We start from the raw sequence: 19,529 nt of genomic DNA, 5'->3' as shown, positions 1-19,529 counted from the left end.
CTCTCTCTCTCTCTCTCTCTCTCTCAATTTAAAATAAAATTCTTGCCAGGAATAGTGTTGCATGCCTTTAATCCCAGCACTCACAAAACAGAGGCAGGTGGATTTCTGTGAGTTTGAGGCCAGTCTGGTCTGCAAAGTGAATTCTAGGACAACCAGGGCTACATAGTGAGACCCTGTCTCAAAATAAATAAAAAATTTGTAGTTGTTCAGAAATAATTTTAAGCTATATTATTCCCTGTATGTAATCCATATCTACTGTATACACCATGGGGCAAACTGATAAAATATTTATCACTACAAAGCATACGAAAGTATCAGGCAGATTTAATTAAAGAAATGAAAACCAAAGGCTCCATTTTTGCTGTGCACATCAGCATTTTTATTGATGGTTTGTATGAAACTGTAGACAGCACACATCTCAGATGTATGTGTGACATGATATAAAGGGTGCCAGTAATAGGTTGAATTTGGGTTCTTAACATTTAATTCCTGAACCAGTAGAGCAATCAATAAAGATTGAAAAGAAACTGAACAGTTGGAGGCCCAGGTGAACAGAAAACAGCAGAAGTGGCCTGAGATGGACAGTTAACTCTAAGCTCAGTAACAGGCAGCATGGAATTCCCTGGTAGTGTGCAGGGCCCTGTCTCTGATTGTACAGTGAAGAGCACCATCCGATTGTTGCTCTTACTCGTCTGTATCTGGGGACTCAATGAAATTGTTTTCTCTGCTCAGCATGCACCCTTTCTGGGAGCATTTGGGCCCCTTTCCATGGCCTCATACACACAGGATTTAGTGTGCTTAGTTATAGAAAGAAAATATGAGACTTTAAAAAGGCAGATTCTAGGTCATTTGAAAGGAATTATTTCTTGGGTCATATGAACTTGGTATCATATATTTGCCTGGAAAGTAGCAGGCTTCAAACTACTGGAAATACTTGTGCCGGGTAAATTATAGCTAGTAGGAACACTTTATGAGAATTCTCCCTCTAAAATTAAAAATAATAATAATAAAAAAAGAGATCCAGGTATACTGGCACATGCCTTTAATTCCAGCACTTGAGAGACAGGCAAGTGGATCTCTTGAGTTCAAAACCAACCTGGTCTACTTAGGGAGTTCTAGGCTGTGACTTGGTGAGATCTTGTGAAACAAAATAAAACAAACAAACAAACAACAAAAAATAGAGAAAGGAAACTGTTTCTGATAAGGCTTGGCTTGGTTTCCCCTGGGCTATTGAAGAACGAGGATACTTCAGCTGTCTAAACCTGGTAGATAAGCCTAAGAGGAAGAAAGGATGTATGGTTTAGATCACATGGGACAAAAAGAGAGCTTATCGCCGAGCGGTGGTGGCGCACGCCTTTAATCCCAGCACTTGGGAGGCAGAGGCAGGCAGATTTCTGAGTTCGAGGCCAGCCTGGTCTACAGAGTGAGTTCCAGGACAGCTAGGGCTATACAGAGAAACCCTGTCTTGAAAAACCAAAAACCAAAAAAAAAAAAAAACAAAAAAAAAAACACAGAGAGAGAGAGAGAGATTATTGTGATTAGTGAAACACAACACTGTGATATTGACAGCCTGTCTACACACCTCTGAGAATGCTGCCTTATGAGTTATATGCCTTTTAACCCCTGGACTGACTCCTTTCTGAAAAACTCAGCATATAAAATGCTTGGCATTCCAACTATAATCAGGATTTTTGGATCAGGCTTTTGTACACCTACTATGTGACAGGACCAGGGACTGTGGTGATAAAATGGAGTTTCCAGAATTGGAACATAATGTTCAATGAATTAATTTAGTAATATGTAAGTAAAACTGGAAGTATATGAGTGTGTAAGCTTAGAAATTAAGGCTGGAGACTAGATAAAAACCTGAGATCTCACCTCACCGAATTTGATAGCAATTGAACACAGAGAAAAACTATACAGAAAAATCAAGAAGAGAAGCACCTAGACAGTCCCAGAGAGGAGGCTGGAATTCTGCCTTGTAGGGAGGTAATAGGGAAGTCAAGGAAAGCCTTGTTGAAAGTGTAAGGTGTTAGCATGGATTGCAAGGAGATGACTAAAGCGATAACCTCAAGGTGCAAAAGGCTCGAGGGGAGAGTGTAAACGAACAGATCTGTGTTCATGGACTGTATGCCTTCTCTGTAGTCTTCATGCTAAGCGAATGGCCTTCCCGGGTCGGGTATTTCTAGACACAATAATGAATAAGGGCAATATGTAAATGTAAGTCAGTGCTGAACCACGCTGTCAAAAGTAATCCAATGGGCCTGGCGAGTTCTCTAAAGATGGTTAAAGCCGGTGAACTATTTAGTTGAAAGGCATATGTAATGAACACAAAGGGTATCTGCCCACAGAGACATAGCAGCAAGGGGTGTCGATGGAATGAAATGGTAGTCAAGGCACAGGCTGCGCACCAGGAGGACCTGTGAAGCTCTCGCTGGACTGTAGGTGTGATACTCTGCTCTTACACAAACCTGTTTCCTTCTCAGGCTCCTTAGGAAACAGTTACATAGATACAAGCACAAATTGCAAGGCACATACACCTTACAGGAAGAACAAAACTGCAGATTTGAAACAAAGATTCGGGAGCTCACAATCAACCAAGATAACCTATGGACCAAGCTACAACAGATGAGGCGAGACCTACAGGTACAAATGTGAAAACTACTATCTACCTGGACTATCTGAAGTCTAACCTCAAGTACCCCTGCTGCTGCCCAAAGCCTCACACATCACTTGGACCAGGCTTTTCCCCTCCACTCCCCTCCATCTCCCCAAATCTGCTCCCACTTCCACCCACCATGCTGTGCACTCTTCCAGACAGCAGTCTTACCACACAGAGGAGACAGTAGAGCAAAGGGCTCCCATATAGCATTTAGCCTCAGATCCCTTTGCTGGTGTTGAGGACTTCCCTAGGATGCTTTATCTCTGTGGATTATATCTGTTGCTATTTTATCCTGTCAATAACAACAACAACAAAGTCTGAGAAGTGTTTCAAAAACACTCATTAACTGAGATATGAAATTGATAAACTAGTATATATATGTATATATATACATATATATATATATAATATTTTCAAGCAATGACTGGATGGCTGGATGGTTTTTAGATTCTGGAAGAGTGTCAGTGATTTGTGTACTTTGTTAAACTTCTATAATGTGGGACTTAATAAAAGCTGAACTTTCCTTGCTGTAAGCAATCTATTAGGATAGGTTTAAGTTGTGTGAAGAAATCCAGTCTTGCATAAAGGTGCATTTAAAAAAAAAAGAAGGAAGAAAGAAATCTTTCTGTAGCCTTTCACATAACTAAGGTATTATCCACTGATACAACATCAAACATAAAAAACAATTGTTTTTGAAAGGGTAGGTGCATTATGAAATCTAAAACCGTGTTTGTTTCATACTCGACTTTATTAAAATCCCAGTGTTCTAGCTGCTCTCTGAGTGGAACTATCCATGTTTCATTTTGTAATATATATTGGCCACGTGGTGAATATTGACTCACTGAGCTATGCTGAGCCTCCTGGAGCTTGCCAATTTCATTATACAATATTTTTTTTTGTTTGTTTTTGAGTAAGAAAGATAAGAAGAAAAAAGTCTCACATTCAGTTTTACCAGTTGTTGTCAGAAAAAAAAAAAAAACATTTAAGAATTGAAAAGCTGTCCAGCTCACCCCTGGCAGATACAAGCTTTCTAAAATTTTAATTATCGTTTAAAACCTTGACTGTTATAAATGACCACAAAGTTAATAATTTTCTCTGCAGTGTCAAGTTCATTTTCTTTCTTTTCCCCTAGAAAATTGTTGCCTAATGCCCCAGTCTAACATAATCTGTCAGTCTTCTTGGCAGGAGAGGCGATGCCTGTGTTTCAGGATGCATCTAAAATACTATACGGATGCTTTCCATTTCAATATACACAACATTGAAAAGACAGATTATTAAGAAAATTTGGAACTTTTGCTATGCCAGCAGATATTGAGTTAACCTGTCCACTATCTTATTGTTTGTTTGTTTATTTACTTATTTACATCACAAATGCTCTCCAGCTCCTGGTCCCCCCTCATAGAGTTTCTCCCTCCACCCTCTTTGCCTCTGAGAGGATAGACTCTCCTTGGGTATCCCCCACCATGGTGCATCAAGTCTTTACAGGATTAGGCACAGCCTGTCCCACTGAGCCCAGACAAGGCAGCCCTCTGCTACATATGCACTGGGAGCCTTAGACCAGCTCCTGTATGCTCTTTGGTTGCTTGCTCAGTCTATGGAAGCTCCCAGGCATTCAGGTGAGTTGACACTGTTGGTCTTCCTGTGGTGGTGCCATCTCCTGAAGGGCCTTCAGTCCTTCCCCTAACTCTTCCAATGTTTGTCTGTGGGAATCTGCAGTCTCAGTCGGCTGCTGGGGAGAGCCTCTCAGAAGGCTGCTATGCTAGGTAACCCTCTGTAAGCACAGCATAGCATCACTAATAGTACGAGGGATTGGCGCTTGCCCATGGGATGGGTCTCAAAGTCAATGCTCACTGGTTAGCCATTCCTTCAGTCCCTGCTTCATCTTTGTCCCTGCATTTCTTGTAGGCGAGTTATTGTTCCCATCCCTCCACTGGGGGTTCTGACTGGCTACTAGAGGTGGTCTCTTCAGGTGCCACATCCTCACTGTTGGGCCTTTTGGTTAAGATCACCCCTATTGACTCCTGGGAGCCTCCATCAGCCTGGGTCTCTGAGACTTCCTAGAGATCCACCCTCTACCACCCACCTTCAGCAGCTGCACATTTCCATTCATTCTCCTGGCCCTCTAGGTTTCTCTCCTGTCTTCCTCATGCTTGATCCTGCCCCCTTATTCCCCTTACCCTCCCCTCATCCCCCCCTATCCCACTCAGGTCCCTCCTTCCCTCTGCCTCCCATTACTATTTTGTTCCCCCTTCTAAGCAGGAATCAAACATCCTCACTTGGGCCTTCCTTCTTGTTTAACTTCTTTGGGTCTGTGGGGTGTATCATGGGTATTCTGAACTTTTTGGCTAATACCCACTTATGAGTTAGTGCACACCATATATGTTGTTTGAGTCTGGGTTATCTCACTCAGGATGATATTTTCTGGTTCCATCCATTTGCCTGCAAAATTCATGATATCCTTGGTTTTTTTGTTTGTTTGTTTTGTTTTGGTTTGGTTTGGTTTGATTTTTTGGGTTTTTGTTTGTTTGTTTGTTTTAAAGATTTATTTATTATTATAAATAAGTACACTGTAGCTGTCTTCAGATGTACCAGAAGAGGGCATCAGATCTCATTATGAGTGGTTGTGAGCCACCATGTGGTTGCTGGGATTTGAACTCAGGACCTTCAGAAGAACAGTCAGTGCTCTTACCCACTGAGCCATCTCGCCAGCCCAATGTCCTTGTTTTTAATAGCTGGATAGTATTCCATTGTGTAAATGTACCATATTTTCTGTGTCCATTCTTCAGTTGAGAGACATCTGGGTTGCTTCCTGTTTCTTGCTTTTACAAATAAAACTGCTATGATTGTTTTTTTTTCTTTCAGTTTGTTTATATGGTCGATTACTTTGAGGGATTTTTGTATATTGAACCATCCTTGCATTGGTGAGATGAAGCCTACTTGATCATGGTGGATGACATCTTTCATGTGCTCTTGGATTCAGTTTGCAAGTATTTTATTGAGTATTTTTGCGTCAATGTTCCTAAGGGAAATTGGTCTGAAATTCTTTCTTTGCTGAATCTTTGTGTGGTTTAGGTGTCAGGGTGACTGTGGCCTCATAGAATGAGTTTGGCAGTGTTCCTTCTGTTTCTACTTTGTGGAATAGTTTGAGGAGTATTGGTATTAGCTCTCCTTTGAAAGTCTGGTAGAATTCTGCACTAAAATCATCTGGCCCAGGAATTGTTGTTGTTGTTGTTTGGGGATTTTTAATGGCTGCTTCTATTTCCTTAGGCATTATAGGACTATTCAGATGGTTTACTTAATCTTGATGTAGCTTTGGTAATTGGTATTTGTCTAGAAAAAAAATCATCCTTTTATTTAGATTTTCCAATTTTGTGGAGTATAGCCTTTTGAAGTAAGATCTAATGATTCTTGAACTTTCCCCAGTGTCTGTTCTTATGTCTCCCTTTTTATTCTTGATTTTGTTAATTTGGGTGCTGTCTCTTTGTCTTAGTATGTAGTTAGTATGGCAAAGAATTTATCTATCTTGTTGATTTTTTCAAAGAGCCAGTTCTTGGTTTCATTGATTCTTTGTATTGTTCTATTTGTTTTTAATTGATTGATTTCAGCCCTGAGTTTGATTATTTCCTCCATCTACTACTCCTGGATATGTTTGCTTCTTTTTTCCCCCTAGAGCCTTCAGATATACTTTTAATTTGCTAGTATGAGAAATTTCCAATTTCCTTATGAGGGCACTTAGTGCTATGAACTTTCCTCTTAGCACTGTTTTCATAGTGTTCCTTAAGTTTGGGTATGTTGTGCCTCATTTTCATTGAATTCTAGGAAGTCTTTAATTTCTTTCTCACTGGGCAGTGGTGGCACATACCTTTAATCCCAGTACTTGGGAGGCAGAGGCAGATGAATTTCTGAGTTTGAGGCCAGCCTGGTCTGCAGAGTGAGTTCCAGGACAGCCAGGGCTACACAGAGAAACCCTGTCTTAGAAAAAAAAATTAATTTCTTTCTTTATGTCTTCCTTGACCCAGTGATCATTGAGTAGAGATTTTTTCAGTTTCCATGAATATGTAGGCTTTCTGTTATTGTTGAAGTCCAGCTTTAAACCATGGTGATCTGATAAGATGCATAGTGTTATTTCAGTCTTCTTGTATCTATTGAGGTTTGCTTTGTGCTCAATTGTATTATCAATTTTGGAGAAGGTTCAGTGAAGTACTGAGAAGGTATGTTCTTTTGGTTTGGGGTAGAATGTTCTATAGATATCTTTTAGGTCCTTTTGAATGGAAGACCTAAGAAAGACAACAGGAATTACAGATGTAAGCATCACCAACAGAATATAGGAGACAGAACAGAGAATCTCGGGTGTAGAAGAATCTGGTGGTGCCAGATTACCCTGGTCTTTTTGCTTGTGTTTTTACACTGTCCTTTAGGTATCTGGTTTTCCTTGGTTTTGGCTGGATGATGCTGATGGCAGCAGAACTTCTCAGTAAGGTGTTGAGAGACATGAGCCAGACAATGGAGGTCAGGGTACCAGACTCTGCTGGCTATGCCTCAGGCAGACCCCACTCTGTGTCCCAGGTGTACCCTATTCTGCAGGTTGTGTTCCATTCAGACCCAGATGGAGTGACTGGCAGATCCAACTAGGATGAGAGGTCAGGCATGGTTCCAAGGTGGTTGGTTTTTGTGCCCCTGAAGGTTTCCATCAGGATGTTCTTGGGCTCCTTCAAGTTTCCTCCAAACCTGGGAGCAATACCAGAGCTAGATGGTTGGGCTCTGGGAATCATATGTGTCCCACATATCTGTCAGCTGGTCTAGGCATACCAGCTGAAGGTGTCCACCTTTTAACTGGTAGCATATGATAGTCTCCTATGAGTTTTGTGTTTTGATGCTACCTGGGTTCCTGCTGAGGCAGCATTGTCTACACTTAACTATTGCTGGCTGTGAACCATTCACATACATGTCAGTATAATAGACATACAATTCACAGAAATAGTATGGAGATAATTTTGCTCTATAGATTCCTACAAGAATCTCTAGGTTCCTGAGGACCCTGGGCCCAAACTTGAAAACAGTGGAGCACATCCCTAGAATCTTGTGCCTCCAGCTTTTCATGAAGTCCGGCATAACATACCTCTGAGGCCTATCATTAGGAGCATATTTTTCTGTAATAATTTGGGCCTTTCAATCACCACAAGTGTATGTTTTTAGAAATTCCTTATGACACCTTTAGAGTCAGACATACTCAGAATTAGACATCTTTCCAAGTTTCATGGGGTTATTCCTAAAACATTTTACAATCTAAGCAAGGCCCAGATTTACACACTTTTAAATTTATACTGAAGTAACAGCATAAAATAAAATTATTGAAATATCAAGAGTGAAAAAAAAAACAACAAAACCAACCAACCAACCAAAAACAAAACATGTCACCAATGTAGTTGGGATGTTGAACTATAATGCATTTGAGGGGAAAGTAAGTTATTTCTTCCTGAAGAAGGTTTTCTTTACCCAGGCAATGTTGCAGCCACTCCATCCATCTTCTTCTCCTCAAACCACAGTATCCAAGATTGTCCATTCTTTACCAGAAAATGGCTTATGGAGAGGAGGCGACTCTTCTCGCATCAAGAGGGTCACAAGGGATGGTCCAGAATGGGAACCTCTTCCTAACTCTGCCAAGGTGGACAGAAAGCACGAATGTCAAGCAAGTTCATGGAAAGCTCTACCGGACTCTGAACCCCCAGAAAATATTTTGCAAAGCACCAGGAAACAACGTCACCCACAAAAGATGCTGACCGAAGTCCATAGTTCCCTGTCTGCTGACCAGGAGGAACTGCAGGACAATCTCCAAATTCCTCCTACCAAAGTGAACAGCCCTGCTCAGACACCTTCAGCAGGGAAAGAGATGGACTGCTTCAGTGAAAAGAGAAATGGCCTGGAAGACGAGGAGCTACAAGCACTGTTGCCCAGACTCCTGGATGCCTTTGACCTAGACTCGCCAACAGGTAAGGGGCACTTTGGGTTTTATTGTTTACATTGTTTCATTATGTTTGTTTGTTTATTTGAGACAGGGTCTCAGGATGTAGCCCTGGTTGGCCTGGAGCTTCCTATGTAGACCAAGCTAGCCTTGAATTCACCGAAGTCTACCTATCCTTAAGGAGTCCTGGTCAGGTAAGGTTTTCAGAGCCGAATGAGGATGATGGCCAGGAACTCAGGCCACCTGTTAAAATCCGAACCTTCATAATATTACTCAGTCTTTGGATTCAGTCCCTGGCATTGACTAACTCATAAGATCACCATGAACACTAAAGGTTATCAGTCATTTGTGACCTTACGATAGCATCTGGTACGTGGCAAATTTTTACTATTTTGAAAGTGCAATTGTTGTTAATAATCTTAAATCATGCATGCCTAAGCAGCCCAATGCCACCATTTAAAAAAAATGAGTACAATAATGCTTTTGTCTTAGTGTGATAGAGTATGGTTTCTCTGTTCTAAGTGGTACATCGTCAGCCATACTCATTGCTAAGTTATGAAGGCTTTTAGTACTCTACTAAGACTATGTTTTGTAGCCTCATCATCTTCCTTCTATTTATAATATATATAGAGAGAGAGATTTATGGTGATTAACAGTTTCTCAATAGAAAATCTGTAAGATATAGAGACTTGTAGGAAAATGAAAAGGGTATCTACACCAGAAGAGGTCTCAACACAGTATGTTTTCTATATATGCCACACAGCAACAGAATAGGGAACACAAACAAAAAGGAAAGAAAAGTGAGTAAAGAAGAATTTTTAAAAAGAAAAGGAAAAAGAGGAAAAGAAAGGAAAGGAAAGAGGGAGAAGAGGGGTAGAAAAGGGGGGCAGCACAGAGGAAAGAGGGGGCAAAGGATGATTTTCCTCTGTCCTGGAGACTACAAGCCAGAGCTCAAGGTGTCATACGCAGTGGCTTCTTCTGAGATCTCTTCCCTTCGTTCATTGATTTTCATCTTCCACCCATGTCTACATGGTTTCAGTCTGTTTGTGTTTACATCCAGCAGTCATATTTGAATAAGGCTACCCCATCAACATTACTTTAACTTAATTGTCATACACACACACGCACACACACACACACACACACACGTGTGCATGCACACCCCACTGAGTCTATCATTAAGTATTGTAATTATCTCTTTAAAGACCCTGTTTCTAAATATAGTCATATTCTGAGGTTCTGGAATTAAAACTTTATAAACTTGAGGCTTTGAGGGTCACAATTCAGCCCATGACTATTGGAGAGCTATAACCAAGGCACATGACAATGTCAACTTTATATAGAACAGGGTAGACTCTAGTCAATGGAATAGAAAGTATTACAGTAAGAAGATTTGAAGTCGCAGTCATAATATAAAAGGAAATGAATTCTCAGAGATGTCGGGGGGCCTTGGACAAAGATATGATAACAACCTTTTATGTCTGATTCTTAAACCAAAGCGAAACCTCATGCCATGGTTCTGCTTAAGCATCCTTGGAGTGGGGATGAGGATTCAAAACAAAGTCAGTATCCATTTCACCTCCTCAGGGAGATGTCACTGGCTGGCTGGGCTTTGTTGAAAAGATTTTGGTTTGTGACATCTTTACCTTGCTTATTGTTTTACTTCTGTTTTCCAAGTAAGCTGATAAAAGCTGTGGAATTCTAACCCTTTTTATTGGGTCAGTCCTCACAAATCCTGTCACTACAGTATCTACTTTAGGTTCCTCACAGTGTATGTCTGTATTTTAATAGCTTAACATTTGTCCAGTTTCCTACCTGAGGGTAAAAGTTTAGTATATATTAAAGTGACTTTATCAGGGTTTGTGTATATAGCTATGTTTATATGTATTTATCATTCTTATACCATTAAAAGAAAATTATAAAATTTAAAAGAAAATCATAGAAGAGTAAGTGCATTACTAAGTTTACATAATATGATAATGTGTAATGTGTAATTAGAATTGCCTAAGCTTTTAGAAAGCACTTTTAATTCTCAAAATGTCACCTGTTTCCACTCACAGTAGAACCACTGAGATGTTTTTACAGGAAATGTGTATTATATAAATATTTTTATGATTCAAAAAATACTAATTTACTTATGTGTGTGAAATATACACATGTGGTGTGTTGGTGGTAGGTGTATGTGGTGTGTCGGTGGTAGATATATGTGGCATGTTGGTGGTAGGTGTACCTGCAGACACCTGTGGAGACCAGAGAAGACATCTGCACCCTACTCCATCACTATTTTCTTATTTCCTCAAGGCAGGGTTCCCCACTGAGCCTGGAGGTAGGCTGGTGTCCCACAAGTGCTAATTAGGTCTATGCTGCTACTTTGCTAGGCTCAGGCCTCCGTGCAGCCCTGCCCAGATTTTTATGTGGATGCTAGGAATTTGAACTAAGGTCCTCCTGTTTCTGCAGTAAGTACCAACAACTGACCAACCACCTCAAACCTTCCCCCAAAATGCTGGTTTTTTCTTCTTTTTTTCTTGATCATTTTCTTTATTTACATTTCAAATGTTATCCCCTTTCCCAGTTTCCCCCCTCCCAGAAACCCCCTATCTTCCCTCCCCCTGCTTCTATGAGGGTGTTCTTCCACTCACCCACCCACTCCTACCTCCCTGCCCTCGATCCCCCTACACTGAGGCATCTGTCGAGCCTTCCTAGGACCAAGGACTTCTCCTTCCATTGATGCATGATAAGGCCATCCTCTCCTACATATGCAGCTGGAGTCATATGTACTCCTTTGCTGATGGCTTAGTCCCTGGGAGTTCTGGGGGCTCTGGTTGGTTGATATTATTGTTCTTCCTATGGGGTTGCAAACCCCTTCAACTCCTTCAGTCCTTTCTCTAACTCCTCTATTGGGGACCCTGCCATCAGTCCAATGGTTGGCTGCGAGCATCTGCCTCTGTATTTGTAAGGCTCTGGCAGGACCTCTCAGGAGACAGTCATATCAGGCTCCTTTCAGAATACACCTTTTGGCATCCACAATAGTGTCTGAGTTTGGTGACTGTATATGGGATGAATCCCCAGGTGGGACAGTCTCTGGGTGGCCTTCCCTTTAGTCTCTTCTCAACACTTTTTCCATATTTGATCCTGTATTTTATTCTTCTAAGAAGCACCCACACTTTGGTCTTCCTTCTTCTTGTTCTTCATGTAGTCTGTAAATTGGTTATTTGGAGCTTTTGGGCTAATATCCATTTATTCCCCTCCCCTGAAAAAAATGCTTTTTTTTTTAAGATTTAAATTTATTATCTTTTTTTCTATATTAGTCATCTTTGTGTCACTTAAATAAGTGTGAGGCATGAGGATGTGTACACATGGGGCATGAGGATGTATGTACATGAGGCATGAGGATGTGTACACATGGGGCATGAGGATGTGTGCACATGGGGCATGAGGATGTGTACACATGGGGCATGAGGATGTCTACACATGGGGCATGAGGATGTGTACACATGGGGCATGAGGATGTGTACACATGGGGCATGAGGACATGTGCTAGCTGCATGGCTAGTATTTCTCATTGTATATCTCCCCACTCAGGTATTTCTAAAAGGTTGTTTGTTTGCTTGTTTGTTTTGAGACAGGGTCTTAAGTAGCCCAGACTGACCTAAAACTTGCTATGTATTGAAAGATAACCTTGAACTTCTGGTTCTCTATTTGCATGGGGCTAGGATTATAGGTCTGTGCCATCACTGCCAACTGATACAGTGGGGGGCAGGCAACTCAGGCCCTAGGCATACTATGTAAGCACTGTGCCCATCCTCCCAACCCTCTATTTAAGTTTTTATCCTTGTTTCAAACTGGTGTGGAGATAATCTTTGTTTCAAACTCTACCTCACCATTGGTAGAATGGATTATATAAAAATATCCTCCATAACCTATACATCCTCTATACAGACTTACCAGAATTACACTAAAGTCAAACAGAGCCAGATGTATGATAACTACACCCATGGATGTGTGGAAAATGCAGCTAAATTAAATTGAGCTAAATTAAGTTATTGGCTACTTGTTTTTATTTCCATGCTTTTAATAGATGCAACAGATAACAGCAAAAGGATTCTCATCACTTTACTGTTCTTTTAAAAACAGAATTGTTATTAAAAGTTAGAAATACCTACTACTGACAAGTAATAGTTTAAAATTTGCCTAGACAGAGGGTCACTAAATTCATCTAGTATGGCAATTAGCCCGGGAGTTGATCGCCTTTGTAGATGACAGCTTTGTTAAGAAACTACCACATTTTGTAAATGAAGATGACCTTTATATTACTTTGAAGCTTAAGGTCATTGAAACAGAAAATGTGGTGATCATTTTGAGGCCACTATTTATATTAACTGAAGAGAATCATTCAGTATCAATATCTAAGATAATGAGATTTCCAGAGACCATGAGAGTTTAATTGAAAGAGAGGGGAGGAGGGAGAGAGGAAAGAAGAGAGGGAGGGAAGAAGAGAGGGAGAGAGAGAGACAGAGACAGATAACCAGAGGAGGGAGGGAGGGAGGGAGAGAGAGAAGGAGGGAGAGAGAGAAGGAGAGAGAGGGGGGAGGGAGGGAAGAAGAGAGAGAGCAAGAGAGAGAGAGAGAGAGAGAGAGAGAGAGAGAGTTATGTAGAGGGAGGTCCCCAAACCTCTTTAAATTCTGAATGTTAAAAGTTAGTAGCAAATAAATTAGGTTAAAACTTTCAAAAAGCAAATTAGATTTGAAGAAGTGTTTAATATTCTCTTCTTATGATTAAAGGAAACAACCATATAACCTCCCGTTTTATTATCTCATTTGTTATTTCTTTCCATTTGAGAGTAGAGTTCCCCACACACATCTGGTAAATCCTTTTTCCTCTCGCTCATCTGCTTTGCCCTCCACTTGTCACTTCTGTCTCAGTTATGAGCAGGGAAGGCAGAAGCTGTGGGACTGGAGCAGGAGGGTGTGGCTGGAAAGCCAAGAGGTAGCAGGCCATCGTGACACTTGCCAAGGCTGCTCCTTCCTCACACAGCAGTGCAAAACATGAGGCTGAGGAAAACAGCAATCCCACATTCTTGCTCTGAAAGAAATCAGTTTGACTATGTAACTATGTAACTATGCACAGTTCAACACTAACTCTTCTAAGATCTGGTTGAATAAGTAACGATAAAGGATTGATGCATATTTAAGAGATATTATCAAGATCTCATGTAAATTTATTCATATGTGTTTATACTAGCATTGTATCATTGGAAGGGAAATTATAAAAGTCATAAAGAGTATTTCTAAATTCAAATGACACAATACAAAATATGTAATTAGAATTATCTAATTTTTTAAACAATTTGAAGTACCAAAATATCATGTTTCCAACTATAGTCTCATTAGTACAACTACTAAGATACTTTCAACAGAAGTATAAGCACTACTTTTCTTGTTGTTAGTGGTTGTAGGGACTTAAAAACAAAAATCTGTCCCGCAAGATTGAAGGGAACTATCTTTACATTTTACATACTGGAGGATTTTTAACAACAAAAACAGAAGCTTGGACAAATAAGAAATTTGAGAAGTTCCTAACACATATTATGAACCTGTTACTGGGGCTTTCCATGAGAATACAAGAAGAGCTTATACAAGACTGAAAGAAGAGTAGAAGTTGGGGGGGATGTTTGGTTTGGTTTGGTTTGTTTGGGGGGGTTGTTTGTTTTGTTTTGTTTTGTTTTTGGTTGCATGGTTACTAGCATGGAGATGAGAAACCTGGTCCTGTTAAAGCAACAAGACAGAGTTCCAGAAATGAATCCTCAAAACGAAGAAATATGTAAGTCAGCTGACAGAGAAATCAAAATGATCACCAGTAATAGAACACATGTGAGAAGGAGGTGGTGGGGGGACTATCTGAGGCAAGAAAGGAAACCAGCCAGAGGGAGGAGGCCGAGTGGAGGGTGGCAGAGGAGGGGAAGCAGAGAAAGGGGATGAATGGCAACAAAGTCTAATGCCACATATATAAAGATTCCTAATGAAACCCATCACTTTGTATGATAACCTAAAGCAACTTAAAATGTTTGTAAAACATGGTCGATGAGATCAGGCAATCGATGAATCAAATTTTAACAAAGAACAAAGTGTGCTGAATTAAACAGAAAATTTGAAATTTGAGAAGAAAATCTTCAGTGGAAGCATTCAATGGAAAACAAACTCAAGCTGAACAGAGCTTCAGCAAAGTCAAAGAGCACGTGAAATTATTTGAATGAGGAAAGTGAAGAGCCAAAAAGCCCAAGAGAGGTGTGGGATGCTGTGGAGCAGAACACTGATGCCGCAGAGCAGACCACTCTACCTGTTACATACATTCACGGTACGGAATAGAGGACCAGAAAGCATATCCAAAGAAACAATGACTCTGTACTGGCTGGTTTTGTGTGTCAACTTGACACAGGCTGGAGTTATCACAGAGAAGGGAGCTTCAGTTGGGGAAGTGCCTCCATGAGACCCAGCTGTGGGGCATTTTCTCAATTAGTGATCAAGGGGGTAGTGCCCCTTGTGGGTGGTGCCATCCCTGGAAGTCTTGGGTTCTATAAGAGAGCAGGCTGAGCAAGCCAGGAAAGGCAAGCCAGTAAAAAACATCTCTCCATGGCCTCTGCATCAGCTCCTGCTTTCTGACCTGCTTGAGTTCCAGTCCTGACTTCCTCTGGTGATAAACAGCAATGTGCAAGTAAGCTAAATAAACCCTTTCCTCCCCAACTTGCTTCTTGGTCATGATGTTTGTGCAGGAATAGAAACCCTGACTAAGACAGACTCCAAACATCAAGTATTGGAAAGACAACAGAGTGGCACAACAACGAGGCCCTGAAGACCCCAAATTGGAAGAACTCAAAGGAGCCCACCACAAGACAAGACACATTATAATCAAATCATCAGAAGTCAAATACAAAAGAAAACTATGAACCTGGCAAAAATGACTCTCATAACACCATAGACACATTTCCCAAGCTAGAGAGAAACCTTCTGGTGCATTCAGAATGTTCAAAGAAAAGTAACACTACCAGCTCAAACTATTACAGCCCCAAAACCACTTGGTGGAAATAAATATGTTAAAGGGGAATATGGAATACCCAAAATACTGAAATGGGCTGTTTATTTACTTGGTTAGCTTGAATGCTGTCAGAAGAACAGGGGCTCAGTATCTCAGTATTTACTCCACTAGAATAATCATAGACCAGATGATTCAATAGTTTCTAGTCTCTCCATCTACCATTCTGATAGCCTTTGAGCACATTCCTGATTTAAATTGTGTTTAAATAAATAGTTTTGGTATTGTGATTTCCTCTGGACTATCAGTTTCTAATCTATATGCTACATTATTTCAACACACACACACATTTTTACCAAGTACACACAGTTACTTGGTGTGTGTGTGTGTGTGTGTGTGTGTGCACATGCATGCATGGATGGTTGTATGTACATACATTGTATGTGTGCGTACATGTGCAATCGTGTGTGCATGTGTGGGCATGCATATGCACACATGTGACCATCTGTAATGTATAGTGTGCATATGTGTTATAAGTATAGAGCAAGGAGAAGACCAGATTCTTGGGTCATATCCTTAGCTATTTTTTTGACATATTTTTGAAGAAGCTTACAAGAACAACAACAAGAAAAACGCTTGTATATGAAGTGGATACTGTTGTGCCATTTCTGAATCACTCTATTTAAAGTTCTTATTGGGGGGGGAGAAGAGATGGTTCATCAAGTCAACAAGCTTGCCACCTAGACTTATGACCTGCATCCTATCCCTGGAGCCCAGATGGTGGAAGGAGAGAACTGAATCTTACAAGCTGTCCACTGACCTCCACGTGTGATGAGGTGCATACTCACACATGCATGCACTTACTCACACATGCATGCACATACACACGTGTGCATGTATGTGTACATATAACACAAACAACTAAATACGTCAACAATTCAATAAATATAATTTTAAAATAATTTTTTAACCATGCTGTACAGTAAAATATCTTAATGTTGGTTGTCTGCTGCAAAAAGGATTTTAGTCAGGCCATTGTAATATGTTTTATTCCAGGGCCTTGTATGTCTGGAGCAGTGGAAGATGATTCATAGAATAATGACAGTTTGTACTCATCTTGTATCCCACAGGAAATAGTGCCAATGTGGCTGCAATAGAGCCATGACACTATCAAAAGGACTGTCTGAGTCTTCATTCTATATTCTTGTCGTGCCATGTGTTGACTTTAAATTAAAATGCCAAATCCAGGACTTTTCTAAAAGGGAGTTCATTGGCATGGTCATCACTCACATTGTTTCTTACAGATAATCGTTCTTAACAGTTTAGGATATTTTATTTTTAAAAATTACCTACATGAATGCATCTTTACTTCTTCAACATGTTAGGGGATGTTTAAATGTAAATAAGAACAGATTTCTTAAAAATAAAAGCTCTTGTTTTAAAGATTATACACATCAAAGTTTTAAACAACAGCTGCCAAGTTCTGTTAGTTTTACAACACAGCAGATCCTGGGGAAACACTTTTTCAAAATTAATTTGTCTCATCCCTCGATCCCTTCCATATCCACTTTCGGCCCCTGCTCTCTCTCAGATTCATGGGCTCTTTTTCTTTAATTATTAATGTTACTATATATGACATGAACGAATGTATAAACAGAACCCACTAAGTCCATATAGTGTTGCTGTATGTGTATGGTTTTGTATATATGGGATTGACAGTTGCTATTTGATAACCACATAGGGGGCACATTCCTGGGGAAGACTGATTCTCCCCTGCTCAGTCAGTAGTCATTAATTGCTTGAAGCTCTCCATCTAGGGGTAGGGCCCCATGACATTTCCCCTATGCACATTGGCATTTTAGCTGGTGCTGCTCTTGGTCAGTTCTTAAATGAGGCAACCATATTGTTGAGATTCCATGGATACACTTCCCTGTCATATTTAGAAGCCTATCCCATAGCCAATGTCCCAGTCCTCTATCTCTTACAATCTTTCTTTCCCTTGATGTTCCTTGAGCCTTAGGTATAGGGGTTGTACTATATCATGTATCCATTAGGCTGGGCTCCTCACAATTGCATTCTCTGCATTTTGACTAGTTGTGGCTTTCTGGTGGTTTCTCTATTGTTAGCTGCAGGGAGGTGGTCTCATAATATAGCCATATTCTCTCCAGTCAGCTTCTCCAGAGTCACCTGGATATTCAGATGCAGATTCATGGACTGGACCTGCTCTTGTGGTGGGGAGTGGATGGCAAGGTGTTTCAACAGTCTTCAGGGCATTATGATACAATGGCATTTCTGTGACAGCCCTCTGGAGTAGGCTTCTGGTTTCACGGTTTCATTCTAGCAGCTGGGATGGAACTGTAGGACACATTATATTATAGTAGGTTATCTTCTCTGTTGAGGGAAAGAGCAGCATCCTTGGGAATGAATGGAAGATAAGATCTGATTCTTCTCTGTGAGCCAGAGCTGTAGCCACATAGATCTTCAGGACCCAAGATAGTATTTTCCTAAAAGTCTTCTCTCCCTTTTGGTTTCAGGTCCGCAGCCTTTGGTGGACATGGAGCTGTACGGTAGGGCCAAGCAGGTGTGCAGGGCCTTCTCTGCCTTTGTGGATCAAGTCACCTTGCCCAACTTGGAGTGAAAAAGAATCCAGTCTCAAAGGCCCTTTGGTGTGATGGCAAAACCTTTATTCAGAATCTGAATTTTAAAGAAGTAAGCCTTCATTATATCTCTAAATGGTTGTTGTGGAGGATACGAACGTATGTTTTGGTTGCTTTCTTTGACTTCCCCACTCAGCTATCTTACTTCTTCCACGTAGAATACAACTTTGAGGGTGAAGAAAGGCAGAGGAGTTAAAAGAGCCCCACAAGTGGGTCCTGGTGGTTGAGTTTCCATCAGTGAACCACTCTTTCTCTATTGGTGGTATTACTCAATTGTGTGATCTATATGGATGTAAAAAACAGCCTTCAAGTGTTATTTGAAATACTGAATTGAAGACCCAGTTCTCTGATGCTTCTGTTAAACAATAAGTTTAGAAAAGACTACAACACACACACACACACACACACACATTTGAGTGCATGTGAAACCTGTTTAAAATCTGAAGCATGCCAGTGTTAATTTTCTAGTTGGGATGTTGTATAGTTTTGAAAGATATTCCTACTGAGGGAAATTGGACAACCTGTATTGTACATCAATGTCTCTGTACCATTCCTTACAGTCATATCTAGATCAACAAGTAGCTCAAACATTTTTTTTAAATGTGTATCTTTCTAAAAACCCCATGTTGGATGAGTTTACTAAAGCACTTACATGGGTCCTTTCCTCTTGGGTTGAATTGTTGTCATTGATGTTTATGTTGCTATCCAGGATAGCATCTAACATCTTTTTTCCATTAGCATCTTATGTGCATTTATATATTTAATTCTTATAACAAAGGCACAAAAGCACAAAGAAGGCAGATGACTTCCACAGTCCTTCAGCTAGCCCTTCACACTGCGTTTGAACCCTGTGCCCGAATCTATATTTCAGTCACTAATCATTCATTTCTCTCAATAAACAGTACCGTGACTCCAGTGCTTTGGTCTTCAAGCTATGTTACAGAAAGATTGATCAGTCATTCCTAGGATTGCCTGCAAAGTGAAGTAGGTCCAGGCATGTTTAGGACTATGCTGTTTCTCTAATCCAATCCCAATATTTACATATTTTTTCTTTTCAATGGCACTTAATACAATCACTTTCCTCCTTCCATCATTCCAGAGCCTCACTTAAAAGCTTGATAAGCAACACTGCAGAGTAGGTCAGCTCATTATAGCTGCTCACTGTCTGTTTTGAACTGGCTATGAGATTAAAAATGGATATTTTTTTTAAATGGATGAA

General features: G+C 40.4%; 1 protein-coding gene across 1 annotated transcript in view; it reads left to right on the top strand.

Annotated features, from left to right (window-relative positions):
• The window catches only part of Dytn (dystrotelin), a 64,355-nt gene extending 45,865 nt beyond the window's left edge, over nucleotides 1–18,490 (top strand). The window contains exons 13-15 of the mRNA XM_031368847.1: nucleotides 2,487–2,646; nucleotides 8,163–8,652; nucleotides 18,188–18,490. Of these exons, the coding sequence (XP_031224707.1) occupies nucleotides 2,487–2,646; nucleotides 8,163–8,652; nucleotides 18,188–18,291 (754 nt within the window). The 3' untranslated portion in view covers nucleotides 18,292–18,490. The remainder of the gene's footprint in view (nucleotides 1–2,486; nucleotides 2,647–8,162; nucleotides 8,653–18,187) is intronic.
• The last annotated feature ends 1,039 nt before the right edge of the window (nucleotides 18,491–19,529 follow it).

The sequence above is a fragment of the Mastomys coucha genome, unplaced genomic scaffold (assembly GCF_008632895.1).
Source record: "Mastomys coucha isolate ucsf_1 unplaced genomic scaffold, UCSF_Mcou_1 pScaffold14, whole genome shotgun sequence".
NCBI classification, from domain to species: domain Eukaryota; kingdom Metazoa; phylum Chordata; class Mammalia; order Rodentia; family Muridae; genus Mastomys; species Mastomys coucha.
This window is presented reverse-complemented; position numbering and strand designations above follow the sequence as displayed.